The 18,884-nt window shown below is 39.2% G+C and overlaps 1 protein-coding gene across 1 annotated transcript in view; it reads left to right on the top strand.

The window, feature by feature from the left end:
* The window catches only part of LOC122563602 (exostosin-1-like), a 254,983-nt gene extending 236,410 nt beyond the window's left edge, over positions 1–18,573 (top strand). The window contains exons 8-11 of the mRNA XM_043717538.1: positions 3,954–4,043; positions 8,133–8,293; positions 9,018–9,189; positions 17,556–18,573. Coding sequence (XP_043573473.1) covers positions 3,954–4,043; positions 8,133–8,293; positions 9,018–9,189; positions 17,556–17,741 — 609 coding nt within the window. The 3' untranslated portion in view covers positions 17,742–18,573. The remainder of the gene's footprint in view (positions 1–3,953; positions 4,044–8,132; positions 8,294–9,017; positions 9,190–17,555) is intronic.
* Positions 18,574–18,884: the final 311 nt, after the last annotated feature.

The raw sequence follows: 18,884 nt of genomic DNA, 5'->3' as shown, positions 1-18,884 counted from the left end.
CTCCACTACCTCCTCTGGCAACCCATTCCATACACGTACCACCCTCTCCGTGAAAAAGTTGCCCCTTAGGTCTCTTTTATATCTTTCCCCTCTCATCCTAAACCTATGCCCTCTAGTTCTGGACTCCCCGACCCCAGGGAAAATACTTTGTCTATTTATCCTATCCATGCCACTCATAATTTTGTAAACTGGCCTGAGAAATGAACCAGCTTTTTCAGCTGAAAGAATTTCTTATTCTCTGCTCGTCATATTATTCAGATTTGTGTGCAGTTTGGTAATTCATGGTTGATTGGATTCTGACAATTATCATAATCATGTTGTAACACTCAAAATATACATCAACTACACACATTAATTTATTCATTGCAAAATATTACTAATGAACATTCCTGCTAACCTGGTGATTAATATCATTTTATAGGCAGAACTGTTTAGTACTTGATCAATTTTTTCACTTTGCCCTAGTATCTGTCCTTTCCATTGACTTTTGGCAGCAGCCATTGACTTGATTAATATGCTTCCAGAGCTCCACTCAACTTCATTTTGCCAAATGCTTGGTTCTTCATTTTTAATGAATTTAATTTTAAAGTTAATTTGTGAGATGTAGGCATCACTGGCTGGCCAGCATTTATTGGCCATCCCTAGTTGCCCTTGAGAAGGTGGCGGTGAACTGTCTTCTTGAACAGCTGCAGTTCATCTACTCTGAGTTGACCCATGATGCCATTAGAGAGAGAATTCCAGGATTTCAACCCAATGACAGTGAGGGAATGGTGATATTTTTCCAAGTCAGGATGGTTAGTGGTTTAGATGGGAACTTGAAGGTAGTGGTGATCCCTTGTATTTGTTGCTCTTGTCCTTCTAGATGGAACTGGCCATGGGTTTGGACGGTGCTGTCTGAGGATCTTTGGTGAATTTCTGCAGAGCATCTAGTGGATAGTACACACTGCTGCTACTGAGCAATAGTGGTGGAGGGAGTGGATGCTAGTAGATGTCATGCCAGTGAAGCAGGCTGCTTTATGCTGGATGGTGTAAAGCTTTTTATGTTGTTCGAGCTGCACTCATTCAAGCAGTGGGGAGTATTCCATCACACTCCTGAGTGCTTTGTAGATGGTGGATGTTTGTCCAAGATATTGTTTCTTTTCTGATGCTTTACCATATTCCTTCACAGTGTCAAGTGTTTTGTTGAGTTACCTTGTTTGTCCAAGGTATTTTTTTTCTGATCCTTTGGCATATTCCTTCACAGTGCCAAGTGCCTTGTTGAATTACCCAGCCTTTGATAGGTTTTCATTGTTTCTCCTTTGAGAGACTAACATCTCAACTGAAACCATGTTCATTTTGGCTGTTGGCCTTGACACTTTTCTCCAACTGTCTGATTTGTCAAAGGATCTTAACTGATAAGTTTAAATTATCAGCTTTAGCTCACTTGGTACCATCCTTGCTTCTGAGTTAGAAGGTCAGGGTTTAGGTCCCACTGCAGGACTTGAGCACAAAGAGATTCTATATAGCACAGGAGAAGTGCTGCTGGTTTGAATGTGTTTGGGTGAGACTTGAAACCAAAGGTCTGTCTATCCTCTTAGCAGAATGTAAAGACTCCAATGGCACTATTTTGAAGAAGATCAGGGAGTTACTATTCTTCACAAAAACACCACAAAACCAGATTGTCTGGTCATATACGGTTTGTAGGATGTTTTGTGCACAAATGGAATGCCATGTTTTCTATATTGTAATTGTGACTTCAAAAGTACTTGACTGACTGCAAAACACTATGAGGTGTTCTGTTATTATAAAAGACACTATATAAAAAGCAAGTCTTCTTTTAAATCTCAATATGAACATGTAGCCCTCTATTTACTTGCTGACTAGCTCATGTAAATGCATTTAGGTCACACAGATGCATTTAAGCAACCGCTAGATAAGTACATGAGGGAGGAAAGTGTAGCAGGATATGTTGGAATGAGATGAAGTAAATAAACTGAGAGGATACTTATTATTTTCTACACTGATTGTAGAAGGAATTTTCTAAATATGTACATTTGTAGTCTGTATTTAACTTCTCTGATAACTACAACCCTGTGTATGGTTTGTATGTATGTTGTCTTCTGTATACCTCATAAATATTGCCAGTACTTATAACCCTGTTAAAAGCGTATACAGCAGCTAAATGCAGCCTGCTTAGGATATATGTACAGGTGTGTTTGCAGTCTACAGGCTATTCATTTGTGGCTTGTCACCAGCCTAAAGGTATTCTATTGATAGTTGTACCCACTTTGTATAAAGTATGTATGTAAACTTGGCACAGCCTCTATATAATCTGTATGTGAATTTTAAATAACCTGCATTAATAGAATACTACATAGACATGAAATAGATTAGATTAGATTACATTACATTACAGTGTGGAAACAGGCCCTTCGGCCCAACAAGTCCACACCAACCCGTCGAAGCGCAACCCACCCATACCCATACATTTGCCCCTTACCTAACACTACGGGCAATTTAGCAAGGCCAATTCACCTGACCTGCACATCTTTGGATTGTAGGAGGAAACCGGAGCACCCGGAGGAAACCCACGCAGACACGGGGAGAACATGCAAACTCCACACAATCAGTCGCCTGAGGCGGGAATTGAACCCTGGTCTCTGGCGCTGCGAGGCAGCAGTGCTAACCACTGTGCCACTGTGCCGCCCACAAATAGTTCTAGCTAAACATAAAATGAAGTTCTTGTGAAAAAGAAAGCTAAAATAATGCTGACCAAAAGGCTTTTGAATTTGACTGAACAATTGTCTTGTAGGAAAGTTTTCTTTAAACTTTTTTTTGTCTGTTGGATGTGATTAGTAATTTTACTGATGTGACCTGCCAATTATATGCTAATAGAACTTTTACCAGGCAATGGAGAAAAATGACTTTGGTTATGCATACAGGTGCTAGCTCTACTTACAGATATTTCTGGAGGTGTCATCACGTGACCTCTGACCCTAATCACCTGCCCAAATTGCACCCAAAATAGGTAGCCTGATGTTGTTAGTATTCTTCTTTATATGACTAATCAGAAAACAAATGAATGATTCTTTACTGTTAGTCAAACAAGCTCTTATTCCTGTATTTGTATTAGAACTAATAAACAAAACTACTCAAAGAAGTTTTTTTTCTTTTGTCTGGTGGAATGATTTTCTCCAGTGCTGCTGAGTTTACTGTTTCATTCCTGGAAACTCGAATCAATCAGAATGCTGTGAGCGGTGATCCAGGCCCCTTCTCCCTCCTGGTGGTTGGCAAATCTTTCAGCTCTGTCAGGCACACTGTAGCTTTAACCAGGCTGAAAAGGCAAGCCCTGCACTCAGTATTCTGGGCTGTGCTGAGATAGCACACCAGCACCAAGACAGAATAAAAATATCAGCCAAGTTTCTTACTATCAATCACTGCCATGCAGCTCCTGCATCTGTGGTCATTAGGTAATGACTTGAGACTATGCACGGACAGCTCCAATAGGCATTACAAAGTGAACAAATGATAGCTGTTGAGCCAAATTCTGCAGTAAATCAATTTATCCAGAGAGAGTGACAAACAAGGAGAAAGTTAAAGGTAATGTCACCATAGTCTTACCACAGTAGGACTGCTCTCTCATTAGAGGGTGATGACTGGTGGTGATATTACCTGAGGTCACCACATGTAAGGCGAGGGGAGATATTGAGAAGGAGAGTACTTTGTGGTAACCTCAACCATTCGTGTCACTCTGCATCACCAGCCATCTGGCCAACTGAGCTTTACTTAAGGAGAAGGTTACTCACTATTGTGTTAAAGCCTTATTTTCTCCCCCTCTCTCCTAAGGGAGCTGCATATTCATCAGGTATCTCGCCCCATGTGTTAGTCTTCACTTGTGTGATGTTAACTTTATAAGAACATAGTACTTCGATTGGGAAGATCTCATATTAATTCCAATACTTCTTCCTTTCAAGGCCATGAGTAGTCGCTTCTTTCCCTATGATGCCATAACAACAGATGCTGTGCTAAGCCTGGATGAGGACACCGTACTCTCCACCAATGAGGTACCTCAATTCCCTAAGCTGTTGTACACTCTGCGAAAATAATGTATACTTATTATTTAAATGTCTATGTAAAATTTCTGATTTCATAAAGAATTTAAAAATAGACAGTGCAAGTAATGAAGGATGATGCAATCCAATTCTGAAGCGAATATCAACCAGTAAGTGGCAGATACAGTTTAAAGTAATTAATGTCAGGAAAGACTCAAGAATGGGTACATTTATTATCTAGAATAGAAATGTGACCAGTAAAAACATGTAAGGATTTTTAAGGAAAAAATTGAAAGGATATAAACATCATTGGCGAGGCTAGGATTTGTTGCCCATGTCTAACTGCCCGAGAGAAAATGATGGTGAGCTGCTTTCTTGAATTGCTGTTGTGTGTGTGATGAAGGTGCTCCTACAATATTATTTGTTACTGAGTTCTAGAATATTGACCCTGGGTGAATGAACAACAATATATTTCTAAGTCAGGATGATGTATGGCTTGGAGGGGATCTTGGAGATGGCAGTGTTCCCATGAAGCTGCTGCCCTTTCCTTCCAGGTGGTAGATGTTTCAGGTTTGTGAGACATTGTTGAAGTAGCCTTTGCTAGTTGCTGAATGCACATTGGATAATAAATCATTCTGTCTTAGTATCAGTTCAATGTTCCGCTACAGTAGAAAAGGACAAATAAGAAAGTAGGTTACAGGAGCAAAGAAATGAATGCTAATCAAAAGATGCTATTCTGAAGCTGAATCATGTATTAGTCAGACCACTTTTGAAAACAAACTGCAAAGACAGTATCAGGACTTTAAATAATAAAGGAAGGTTAAAAATTCAAAAGGTCACCATGCTTTCTTTTGTAAAGAGACTTTGATGTTTATAAAATCAATTGACAGAGCTAGACAAGGCAACTTGTCAACTATTTGTCAAACATTGTAGTGCTAGGGGATATCATTTTACATTGAAGAAGTAGAACACAAGAAGCGAAGACAGAAGAAAGTTTTGGATGTAAAGACTAATGAAAATATGGAGTGATATTGAGGAAGTATACTGATATGAACAGCATTACATAGAATAGCATGGATAAAGGCTTTTCAGCCGGATCAGACATTAGTCTTCCACTCAAACCTGGAACTGGTTTCTAGATACAGTTTGGTGTACTTCTGAAGAGGGACAAGACAAAGATATTTTGGGGAAACAATGCCCAGATATTCCGGTAACCAGAGAGTCTTTGAAACAGTTTAGACTTGGAGTTACATGTCACAATACTGACTGTCTTTGATCAAAGGATCACCAGCGCCACCCCTCTCAACCCCACAAGTGACAAAGTGCTTGTCTGGTTGTGTTGCTCCTTCATCACTACCACCTGATGAAGGAGCAACGCTCTGAAAGTTAGTTCTTCCAATTAAACCTGTTGGACTATAACCTGGTGTTGTGTGATTTTTAGCTTTGTACACCCCTGTCCAACACCAGCATCTCCAAATCTTGTCTGGTTGCAACTTTCATGAATACCTCATACTGACCAGCCCAGTTGGAGCCAGGTTAATCACAACGGCAGCAGGTTGAGACTCTCAACTGGTTATTCATTGGCCTCAATTCACAAAGGAGCAAGAAGGTTGACTCTGAACCTTCCTCCTCAGGACTTAGTTCTGCAGAGGCAGATAGTGATGGACCAGACCAAAAGCAATGCTGCCTTTTAAATGGCCGTCCCACATCAAGCTCACCACCTTTGAGAGCACACAAATGTCTTTCACTCTCTATCTTTCACTTTTTAAGTCTATTTTTGCTCTTTCCGAACTGTTTTTATTCTTTCCATGTTTGCCACCTCTTTATTACAACTCTCTTTCTATTCCTTCTCTTTAATTATTTACATCTTTTACACCTTCACCCTCAATAACAAGGTTCCATTATTAAGCTAAGCACTCGTTTCTTCTCTTTAATTGCTATTTTATTTTCTAGACTGTAAACACGCTAAATATCAAACATCCCTCCAGTTCAGTTCCTGGAACGAGAGGTATTTTTCTTTATTAATTGAGGGGATCTGGGTCTCACTGGCTGGGCCAACATTTGTCATCCAACTCTGAAAATCCTTAAGAAGCTGGTGGTGATGAGCTGTTCTTGAACCATTGCAGTCCTTGAGATGTAAGTGTACTGAATGGATATAACCGATCAGCCAGGGGCCAATTTTGTGTCTTTTCACTTCTGATTAATTTATCCTAAATCTGTTAGTATCCACGGTTTGATATACAAATTACTGGCTGTATGGAATTAAGCTTTATAAGTAGCCCCAAGGCTCTTGGTGTTCACTGAACTGTGCCACATAAATGGGAAACTTTGGACACTTAGGTGCAAAAGTGCAGTGCAAAACTGATCCTAAATGTGACCATAAATATCAATGGTTGTATGCACCTTTTCAGGAGGATGGGTGGCGATGGAGTTAAAAACAGAAATTACAGATTCACATCACTCGTATTGTGATGTTCTTGAGCATTATCTCTGAGTGGGCTACTACTGGGATTTTGATCCTTGTTACATAACAATAGATGCACTGCATTCAACTGACTTCAGAGGCTGGAAAGTTCAACATTTCAATTGAATGTCCACCCTCTGGCAAAGAACAGACATTATCATCCATTGTTAGTTGTTTTTCACAAGTGCTGATGCAATAACCCAAAGACATAAATGATTGAGTGGTTGGCCAACCAGTTAAGTGAAAAAAATAAATTAGCAACTTCGCTTTGCAATGAGTAGATGTGTTTTCACATGCCTCATTCAACTGTGGATGAGATGGTCAGCTCTATTAATATTAATCCTCTTTATATCAAAGTACATGCCATCAGCGCTTGTCATCTCTGAACTCAGGGAAATAAACAACCCTTGCAAACAAAGTTGGAGTTTGCAGCATAGGCAGATGCTTTCTGATTTCCTTCTGTATAATAAAGGAGAGAAAGAACTTGTATTTCTGTAGGCTTTTTAACACCCGAAGCCCCAAATCTTCACAATGATATTCTTTTGAAGTAACTATTTTGATGGAGGAAAGATGAACTGTCAATTGTAAACAGCAGCCTCTCCTAACCAGCTTCAAGATTATCGCCAAGTAATCTTTATTAGGGAGGTTGGTTCTGGAACAATATTGGGCAGGACACCAGTGAGAACGCCTCTGCTTTTCTTCAAAATAGTCCTTTGAAGTCGTTTACATTTACCTAACAAAGCAGATGGAGCCTCCATTAAGCATTTGATTTAAAACAGAGACTCGATTCAGCGATGATGCCCATAAAAATTTATACAATGGTAATTCATTTTGAGCTATTGAATTTTTGATTGACCAATTCAGTAAATAAGTAGTTTCTCCCAAAATACTCAACAGACTTTTAGCTGTTCTGTTCAGCAGCCACCTTGAGTTTGATTGTAGGTAAATGAGTAACCTTTTGGAACCTTGACCAACGCTTCCAAAGTACCAATCTTCCCCTTTCTTGTATCAAGCCAAGTCCAGTTCATCCAATATCCCTCTGCTTGCTGATGTGCATTGGCTCCCAGCTAGGAAATGGCTAGATTTTAAAATTGTCATCCTTGTTTTAAATCCTTCAATTCCCTCTTATTTCATTAACCTCCTTCACTCCACTCCTAATTTTGCCTTCTTTTGCACTGGTGATTTTCACTTCTATTGTGGCAGCTCAAGTTCTTTTTCTTCCACTACTCTTTATTTCTTTAGGATACCCTATAAAACCTATCTCTTTGACCAAGCTTTTGTCCACATGAATCTACTATCTCCTTTTTGGGATAATATCAAATTTTGTTTAAAATTTGATTCTGTTTGATAGGGAATGCCAGCTCTGGTTCCCACTCCTAGGTATTAAGCAGTAACTTGTGCTAGAATGTACTTGTGTTTGCGTGATACCTCCTTGATTAAACAATCAGGGTTGAAATCTTCGTATGAACAACGGACCTCTGGATCAACCACTAGCAACCAATAGAATGACATATTTCAGAGAGAAGGACAGAGCATAAAGCAATGCAAGCTTACTGACATCACAACAGCCAAGTTAACACTGGTCACATGTTTCAAAGGCACAGCCTGATAAGCCATTGTCTTTTCTCTTTCTCTAGATTGACTTTGCATTCATTGTGTGGTGCAGCTTCCCTGACCGGATTGTAGGTTACCCAGCTCGCAGTCATTTCTGGGACAGCAGTAAAGGATTATGGGGTTACACATCAAAATGGACCAACGAATATTCCATGGTTTTAACTGGAGCAGCATTTTACCACAGGTACCAAAACTCAAAAGAAAAGGTGACTCCTGCTCCTGTGAGATGCTTAGAGACCTCGAAAGACCTGGGATAAGACGCTTTACTAGCACTCCCCCCAAACCAATACGCCAAGTCCTACCTGCCCAGTAGATGTTGGCTCCTTCTAAATCAGGAAGTCAAAAAATTACTTTTGGTATTTTGCATATTTCATGTTGAAACTGGGTTCCATATTTATTCGACTTCCATCTCTGGAGTAAAACTGCCCAATATTTGCACGGTCCATAAGTTTCTAATGAATATAAACCAGACACAGAAAGTTTCCTTTTTGCTTTAGTTACAAATCAGTTTTTCCCACTTCATTTCTATGGTTTCACCAGCTGCAGTTACTGATATCATGGCTTTGGATATCTTTTTATCAGCATAATGTTCAATCCCATTCTTTGTCAACTGCTGTAACATGAATCAGTCATTCAGCCCTTCTGCTATTCAGTTAGAACTCCGACAGTGCAGTTTTCTTTCAGCACATACCAATTCAAGAGCAAGTGTTCTACCACTGTGATCTAACCTTGTCACTAACTTTGCCTGAATCAAAAATTTAATGCAGGACCTTTGTGTTTAATATGACTTAGTACCTCAAAGTGACTGATGCATTTCTGGCTTAATCACCAGGAACGCTGCACAGAACAAGCAACTTTGGTTGCTGTCTATGTTTCTGAGCTCTCTTTTTCTTTGTGTGCCTTTGTAGATACTACCATCACCTGTTCACACATTACCTGCCAATCAGTTTACATGCGCTCTTGGACCAGACAGCTAACTGCGAAGACATCCTGATGAATTTCCTGGTGTCAGCAGTCACTAAGCTTCCCTCAATCAAAGTCACACAGAAGAAACAATATAAAGAGACATTGATGCAACAGGTAGGTCAAGTTATTTTTCTCGATGAAGGAACTCTGTGGACAGGGGATTTATTTGCTTATGGGCTTTTCAGAATCATAGCTGAAAAATGGTTTTAATCAGTAGAAACTATTTCGATAAAGAGATGAGTCAGTAATCAGCCAGAGCATTGTATCTCATTCTTGATGGCATACACTTCAGGAAGGATATCATGGACGTGGAGAGGGTACGGAAGCATTTTTTTTGAGGAAGGAATAATTTTGAGCCTTCCTCATTAGGAATATGAAACTAGCCCTTTACTCCTCTGTTAGTTTAGTTATTAAAGGATGAGGTCTGCTTGGACTCAGAGACAGCAGAAAAGATGAGAATGAGACATGAGGCCATTCATCCCCTCAAGCCAGGCCTGCCAATCAGTGAGTTAAAAGCTGATCTGTATCTTAACTCAATCCACCATATCCCTGCCTAGTAAAAATCTATCAATCTTAAGTTTAAAATAATTGCCTCTACAACAACAGCTTGTATTTTTATTGCACCTTTAACAGAACAAAATTTTCCCAGAGACTTCAAAGAAGTGTTGTGAAGCAATATGTGATCATGAGCCATGTAAGGAGCTATTAGGGCAAGTAAAGATGTTGTTTTAAATCATAGAGTCATACAGCATGGCAACAAGCACTTCAGTGCAATTTGTCCATGCCAACCAGGTTTCCCAAACTAAACTAATCCCAATCCCTCGAAACCTTTCCCAATCACATACCTGTTTAAAGGTTAATCTCAAACAAGGAAAGCACATTAGAGAAGCTAAGAGAGAGAATTCCAATTCTTTAGGCTCAGCAACTAATTGCATGGCCACCAATAGTGGAACAAGTAAAATTAGAATGTTCAGAGACCTCAAAAGAGTATGGATATCTAAGTGTGTTTGGAGAAGTCAGCAGAGGTACTGAGGGGTAAGGCAAAGGAGGGTTTTGACAACAGTGAAAATTTTTTAAATCCACAGATTTTTTGAAATCATTTTTTTTCTGGAAGACAATTCCACACTTCTATCACTCCTGGCATGAAGCAGAGTTTCTTGATTTCTCTTGTGAATGATCTTGCTCTGATTTTAAGGTCACCCTTTGTCTAAGACTCTCCTCAACAGCAGAGAAAGTTTCGCTTTACCAACCCTAGCAACAGGAGAAATAAAAAAAAATCAGTTAAAGGCACCCTTGGGTGGAGCCAAATTATTTAGTTACTGATTATCAACATGAAACTTGAGCTGTATGACAGGGTCGGGTGAGATCCTGGACCGGGAATAAATAATTAATTATTTATTCAGACATATCAGACATATGTTACATAAAACCCACCATTAGAAATAAATACGAACAGTTAGCTTTGGTTCCATGATTCCATTGCTGAATAATGTTCATGTCATGATAAAATTCCAGTGATTATTCTGCCAGCTGCCTCTCTTTGCCACAATCAATAATCACTCTTGATTAAACCGGTGAATTCCTAATAACACGAGCTGGAACAGGACCATTCTGCTAGCATCAGCAGTCCTGTACGCTAGTTGTGAAAAATTATCCATTTGTAATATTTATGTCTGGTTCAATTTAATTATGGGTACTGCATGCAATTTTTAATTAAAGCCCTTTAAATAATAGATATGATCCTTTCAAATTCAGTTGTTAGCAGTGTTGCCATTAGTGTATCATTTCAAGTAATTGATTTTAGCTTTGTCCTTTGCTCCAACTGCCAGGTTATATTTAATAAAAATACTCACATTAACATTAATTTCCCCCGACCCTCACCACCGTCATGACTATCTCTCCAAGACTAGGTTGATAGAAGTAGCAGGAAACCTTGTTTTTAATCTCTGGCGTGTAATTTCAAAGATTTCCTGTCTTTAACATTCTTTCAGCTTCAACTCATCTAACACTCTGCTAGCCGCATCCTAATCCAGCTTTAGTCATGTTCATCCATCGGTCCTGGAAATTTCCTGGTTGCTCCCAATCTGCAACAACAATGTTACTGAAATGCAGCAGAAGTGGGTTTCAAAAGGGCTCCCAGCAAAGTTATGGTACCTCACCTCACCACCTAGAGCTTGGGCCACTTTAACAGTTGTCTGAAGTCTCAGCAATTAGTGGAAATCACTCTCACCACTGAGTCAGAAGAATGACAGTACAAGTCCCACTCCGAGACTTGAGAACATAATCCAGGGAGTGCAGCGAAGGCTTACCAAATTGGTTCACAGGATGACAGGACTGACATATGAGAAGAGATTGTATTCACTGAAGTTTAGAAAAATGAGGTGGGGGAATCCCTTAGTAACCTATAAAATTCTAACATGAAGTTCAGTAAGGCATTTGACAAGGTCCCACATGGAAGCTGGTCCAAAAGAACCCATGGAATCCAAGGCAAGTTGGCAAACTGGATCAAAAATGCGGTTACAAATAGGAAGCAAAGAGTGATGTTGAAGAGTTGTTTTTCTGTCTGTGACCAACAGTGTACCACAGGATTGGTGCTGGGATTCTTGCTTTCTGTTATGTAAATTAATCAGTAAGGTAATGATGGGTCATGGGGAAAAGGCAGGACACTGTTATCAAATCAGAAATAATCTCACTGAACATTGGAGCAGACTCAATGGGCTGAATAGCCTGCTTGTAGACACTCCATTGCAGTACTGAGGGCATATTGCACTGACAGAGATTTCATTATTAGGATGAGACTTTAAACCAAGGTCCTTTAAATGGTGGACTTAAAAGATTCCATGGCACCATTTTGGCAAAAGATCAGGCAGTCCTCCCTGGTATCCTGTCCAATTTTTATCTTTCAGTAAGTCTCAGTAAATCAGATTATCTGATCATTATCACATTGGTATTTTGTGTGAAACTGCTTTGCATAAATCGATTGCTGCATTTCCTACACAAAAGTACATTAGTTTCTGTATGGCACCTTTGCCATGTCTTGAAGTTGGAAGAGACACCATGTACATAATAGTTCTTTTTACAATGGTGAAAGCTGAATTCAATAAACTTCTGGAATTTAAAAAGAAACTAGTCTAATGATAATCATGTAACCACTGCTGCTGGTCATAAAGATCCATCTGTTTTACTGAAATCCCTTTTAGGTAAAGAAACCTGCCAACCTTACCCTCCATGTGACTCATAACCCACTGGAATGTGTTTGACTCTTAGATACCCTCTGGATAATTAGAGATGGGCAATAAATATTGGCTGAGCCATATGCCCCAAACAAGTAAAGGAAAGCTTGTATTTATGTAGCATCTTTAATATGGCAAAAAGATCCCAGTGCATTTCACAGAAAAATCAAGCAAAATATTGCAGTAAGCCACATAATATTTTGACAGGTGGTGAGGTAAATTTTAGGGAGTGACTTAAAGGAGGAGAGTAAAGTAGAGATGACAGGAGCTTTAGGGGGAAAATGCCTGAGCCAAGCAAATGAAGGCAGGTCTGTTAACAGGAGACTCATAACAAAAACTGGGATACTCAAAAGGTCAGAATTGATGGCCATGGATTTCAGAGGGTTGTAGATTTTAGAGGGTTGTAGAGCTTGAAGGCATTACAGAGGTTGGAAGAGATGAGCTTGAACTGTTGTGGTTAGAAAGCAGGCCCATCACCATCTTGGGCCAAGTAACTGTGACTCTTACAAGTGACCTCAACATCCTGAGAAATAATTATAAAAGAAACACTGCTACAGGATTTCTCAGTGGGAGCCAGGGGATCCCAGAGGTTGGTGACAGGGTAGATTGCAATGTGGGAGAGTGATTGGCAGTGGAAGAGGGGTTGCAGATGAAGCTGGATCTTATGTTCACTGTGGGGAAGAACCTGATGATGCTATTTGAATGAAGTTGGGAATGACTTGTTGTCCTCCTGTCCACTCTAGATACCTCGACCACAGAGCCAAGCCCTAGAAATCAGCTAAATTCAGTCAGAGGTCTGCAATGGTCCAAGGGGATTCTAAGGAGTTACAAATAGACTCTAAATATTTGAAATGTCCTCCTCAATTGGGAGTGCCTGCGTGTCAATTGTCTGATGATCCTGGTGTTAGGTTTGACTCACTGGCTAGCGCTTTCCCCTTGGAATCAGAAATCCTGGGTTCAGATTCTCACTGTAATGAGTTTATAATCTCAGCTGACACTCCCAGTACAGTACCCCAAGGAGTACTGCGCCCTGAAGTGCCATCTTTCAGGCACGACGGTAGATGGCGACTATCTCAAGTAAAAGTTCCCTATGTGCAAGTTCAATAAGTACATTGAAATGGTAAGAGAGAGAGAGACAGAGACCATTGTTGAAAGGCGAGAGAGGATTTTATTCCCAGGCAAGCATTCTCTTGTATTCAGTATGGTAATACCAAGGATTGCTAAACATTGCCACTTTAAGATTTCAGCATTTCACCACTAACCTTCTCTGTTTGGTGAGTTCAAGTGGATGGAATCAGTTTTCAAGACTGTACTTGCTCGTTCGTTCTATTCCCTTCGCAGCTGGAAACTGGATTGATTTTTGGTTCGATTGGGTAGGCAGACCTGTGAGATTTAGACACCATCATTCATGGGTTGAACTAACACTGACATGAAGCAATCAATGATGTGCCCAGTGTGGACGGAAGGTTTAGTAATCATACTACCGTCCCTTGTTGTTGATATATTATTGATTAACTCTTGCTGAATAATTTAGGGGCTGTAATTCTAGTAATGACTAAAGTAAATGAATTCCAAAAACCTGTGCCCTTAGCATTTAACTGCCTGGACCCGCACGGCAGAATGTACTCAGTATGACAAATATTCGCTGTGGTTTAGCTACCTATTGTAGAATTTTATTTAACACTACCTATTTTCAGCTGTTTGCAATTTCTTCAGGGCTATTAGTGCTCAACACTGGCACTTAGATGTGATGTGCAGTAATAGTCACATGCTTATTTTGACGCTGCTGGTAATTAGGAAACTCTCAAAGAGTTTCTGGGCTTTCTTCAGTTTCTGGGTTGTACTCACTGGGCCAAATTGTACTGGAGCACCATATGGAACGAGACCTTTCTGCAGTACCCTTGTGCTCAATTAGAATTGCGCCATTACCTTGTTAAAAGCTTGAATTGAGAACCGTGCAGTGGGGGCAACAGGACCTCATTGAACAACAGAGCAAACAGTCCAATAACCATTGAGATCTAAGAACTGAGAGAGAAAACTGTGCAACAAAAGGGAAGGAAATAACTGAATGAGAGTCAAATCAGATTAACAAAGGATAGGTAAGTGAAAAGCTAAGAATTGGAAATGTGATCTTGTTTCTTTCAATCCCTGAGTGTACTTTACCACATTAAGGGAAAATAATTCACAGCTTTAAGTACCCTGTCAGGGTGGAAATATTCTAACAGATATTGTTGCTCAAAGGTACTTAATGCTGTTAATTATGAGTCCTCACATTCTGAACTGAGTCCAGCATGTTTATAAAATTAATAGAGAGCTAAGGACAAGATGTCACTTATGTGAATCATACAGAGGAGTGGTGAGCAAGTCCTGGAGATTCTCAACTTGCATCATATTTCTCAATCTCTCAAATGTTCTGGGTAATACCATCCATACGATGCATGAAACAGGAGTAGACCATTCAGTCCCCCAGTGGTCCACCATTCAATAAAATCATGGCTGATTTGATTATGGTCTTAACTCTACTTTTCTTCCTGCTCTTCATAATCCTTGTCTCCCTTTTTCAGCGAGAATCTAATAATCTTTGTATTAAAAATTTTCAATAACCCTACTTCCACTGGCCCCTGCGAAAGAGGGAGTTCCACAGACTCCCAACCCTCTGACTGTAAAACGTCCTCCTCTGTCTGTATTAAATGGGAGACCCCTAATTTTTAAACTGTATCCCCTAATTCTAGTCTTTCCCAAACTGTTCTTTCATTCATCTTGTCCCCTCAGGATCTCATTTGTTTCAGTAAGATCGTAGACCCAAACTGTCCAGCCTTTCTTTATAAGAAATGCACTGAATCCAGGAATCAGTGGTTTTGACCTTCCCTGAACTGTTTTAATGCAATTATGTCCTTTCCTTTAATAAGGAGACCAAACAATGCACAATACAGTAACAAAACATTCCTACTTTTATATTTCATTCCCCTTGTGATATACAGCAACATTTCATTTGACTTCTCATCAATTGATGTTCCTGCATATGATCTTTAAGAAATTCATGTATCAGGTTACTGAGCTCTCTCTGTACCTCAGAGTTCTGCACACTCTCTCTACTCAAATAGTATGTTGCTGTTTTCATCCTTCTTGACACAGTGGACAAGTTAAAATTTTTCACATTATATTTCTTCTGCAGACTGTTTGTCCATTTATTAACCCATCTTTATCTCTTTGCAGATTTTTTGTGTCTTCTTTACAGCTTGATTTCCTACATATCATAAGCAAATTTAGGAATCACACATTTGGTTGCTTCTTCCAAGTCACTGATATTGATTATGTCTACACTTATATATTTCCCTTACACCATGAGTTCTTATTTTGTATAGAAAGCTTTTTTTTTAATCTGGCACTTTATCAAATGCCTTCAGGAAGTGTTAAGTGCACAAAAACCACAAGCCGTCTTGTATCCACACGATTTGTTAGTTTCTCAAATAACTTGAAAAACCTATTCACCATGATCTTCCTTTCATAAAACCATGTTGACTCTGCCCAATTGTACTGAGGTTTTCTCAATGTCTCGTTATAACCACCTTAATAATAGATTCCAAGCATTTTTTCTAAATTACAGGTATTAAGATGTCAGTAGTTTCCCGCTTTGTGTCTTCTTCATCTCTTGAATAGAGGAATTTTATTCTCTGGTTTCCAACCAAACTGGATGTTGGCAAAATCAGGGGAATGTTGGAAAATTAAAATCTACTATCTCAGCAACAACTTATTTTAAGAATCTAAGGTTAAATCCTTTGGGATCTAGGGATTTGTCAGCCTTTAGTTCTCATATTTTGTCAATATCTAGTGATTGTAATTTCCAGCTTTCCTTTCACCACTTAATTCACAATTACTTCTGGGACGTTACTTGTGTCCTCTATTGTGAAGGCACATGTAAAATATCTGTTTGATTCATCCTTATTTTCCTATATTAATTGCCAAGACACACTCTCTAAAGGATTCTCGCTCACTTTATTTACACGTTATTTATAAATACTGATAGAAGCTTTTACTATCTATTTTTATATTTCCAGCTGGCTTTTGTTCACACTCTGATTTCTCCCTCCTCATTATTCCTTGCTATGTTTAATATTCCATCAAATCTTCTGACCTGCTACTAACCTTTACAAATTGTATACTCTCTGTTTCAATTTAATACAATTGTTAACTTCATTCATTAGCCACAGATGATTTTTCGTAGATTTTTTCTTTTTCACCACCATGTATCTTTGATGGGTGCTGTGGCGATACTGGTATTGGACAAAGTTAGAAGTCACATGACACAAGGTTATAGTCCAACAGGTTTATATGAAATCACAAGCTTTGAGTGCTGCTCCTTTGTCAGCTGAAGTGTTTTGATTTTCAGCTTCCCTTTCCTCACTTGATTCACAATTATTTCTGGGATGTTATTTGTTTCTTCTGCAGTGAAGACTCATGTAAAATATTTATTCAATTCATCCATAATTGTCTCATTTTCTGTTATTAATTGCCAAGACTGTATCAAGATGAAGGAGCAGCACTCTGAAAGCTTGTGATTTCAACTAGACCTGTTGGACTATAATCTGGTGCCGTTTGACTTCTGTTTTTTTGGGTGTTCTGAAATATTTGCTCAAATGTCTACCACAACATCTTTACTGAACTATACTTTAACCTAATTTCAATGCATTGCCTATCAGCATCAGAAATGAGTGACTTTATTAACAAACACGCATTCTAGCATCTGTTCTCTTTGCCAGTGCTGACTGACCTGCTGAGTGTTTCCAGTATTTTCAACATTTAGGTTCTGGTTTCCAGTATTTTGGCCAGAAATTATGGTGTTACTAATGGACAAAGATGTTAATAGAAAGGAGCACAAAAGATTGATATATGTTTTAATGTCTGTTTCTTTGCTTGTGCTTTCTCAGTGCCATGAATTGAATATTAACCTATTAGTCATCACAACTCAAGGCCAATTTTGGATAGCTAGCAACCTTACTGACACTCTAAACTCAGAAGATGTGCTTAATTCAAAATCGAAGCATTACTGGGTATATAAATGCAGGTTGTTGTTACACAGCACCAAGATAAAGCAGAAGTTTGTTTTTGACACATAATGCCATTATGAACTAAAAAAAATCTTTTGCCTCTACTCTGTTTATATCCCTCTATTTCCTGCCTGTTCATACATCTATATCTCTTTTTGACTGATTAACAAAGTTGTTTTCTTTGTTCCTGATCATACAGGGGTCAAAGACTACTCTCTGGGCTAATCCAGATCATTTCACACAGAGACAGAACTGCATTAACACATTTGCCAGCTGGTTTGGCTCCATGCCTCTTGTACAATCACAGCTACGCCTTGACCCTGTACTTTTCAAGGACCAAGTCTCCATCCTTCGGAAAAAGTACCGTGATATCGAAAGACCTTGAAGAACAAAGCTCTGAAGAGTCACTTTCTGTTGGCCTGGCCAAGGCACATCACCAGGTCAAAGGTCGTCTCAAAGGAGCACAAGACAAGTAAGAACAGATCAAGGCTCTGCGGGCTCTCCTTACATCTTTTAGACAATTTTCCCCAAAGCCTAAGGGAGCAGGCCAGTGACTTTATTTTTTAACTTGCTGTTATTTACTACAACACAATCCATGTGGAACGAACAGAAACATGATCTATCTCCTTTAAGTGAAGCAGTTTGGAAGAAGTTCAGAGAAGTAGCAGGACGGGTTATACAGTAAGTTCACATCACAAGACTGTGCTTGAGCTAATTCTCATGAAGAGTGAACCAGTTCTCCCCAGTTGCTTATATTATAACCTACTTTTTATGAAAGACTGTGTGCAGATTATTTGTAAGCCTGTACTATATAAGGACCATAATCTAATCAAGCTATGGACTGAGAGTTCAAGGTAAATTAATGAAACTTGGCAAACATATATTAATGATTTCATTCTTTTCATCATCAACCTAAGAAGCCTGTAATAATCAACTGATATAAAATATGGGTGTCAACAGGTGAGTGTTAGGGCCTGAACAGCACTCTGATTTGCAGGATTCTTGCTTCTGGATCTGTCATTCAATACAGAATGGTGTAAAAGAAACTGTGAAGAGGTCCCCCTGCTATGATCTGTCTAGCACATCAGTTTCCATGAAGATTCAATGAGTTGGTTTTAACAGCAAATTGTTCATGGTTTTAAAAAAATGCAGTTCAAAATGAAAGATGCATGTTGCTACCCACAGGATTATGTTGTATTAAATTACATTTTGCCCAATGGTGTCGCATTGCATTGAATAATTTAGCAGAAACCCTTTCAGTCTCTCTCAGGAACACACCAGCCTTAGACACCACAGCAAAGGAGGAGGTCATTTAGTCCATCGTCTCAATGGCCGCTCTTTGAAAGAGCTATGCAGCATCCTATTTCCGCATAGGTCAGCAATTACTTTCTCACACATGTTATAAAGCAGAGGTTGACTGCTTCCCTCCTTCGAGAACAAAAACTGAAACATCTAAAGAGGAATGACTCATCCTATAATTTGTAAGAAGTGTATGAAAAGTGGTGTAACCTGCTTCTCAGCAACTTCT

Source organism: Chiloscyllium plagiosum, chromosome 27 (assembly GCF_004010195.1).
Source record: "Chiloscyllium plagiosum isolate BGI_BamShark_2017 chromosome 27, ASM401019v2, whole genome shotgun sequence".
Lineage (NCBI taxonomy): Eukaryota > Metazoa > Chordata > Chondrichthyes > Orectolobiformes > Hemiscylliidae > Chiloscyllium > Chiloscyllium plagiosum.
Note: the sequence above shows the minus strand (reverse complement) of the source record. Positions and strands in the feature narration are given on the sequence as shown.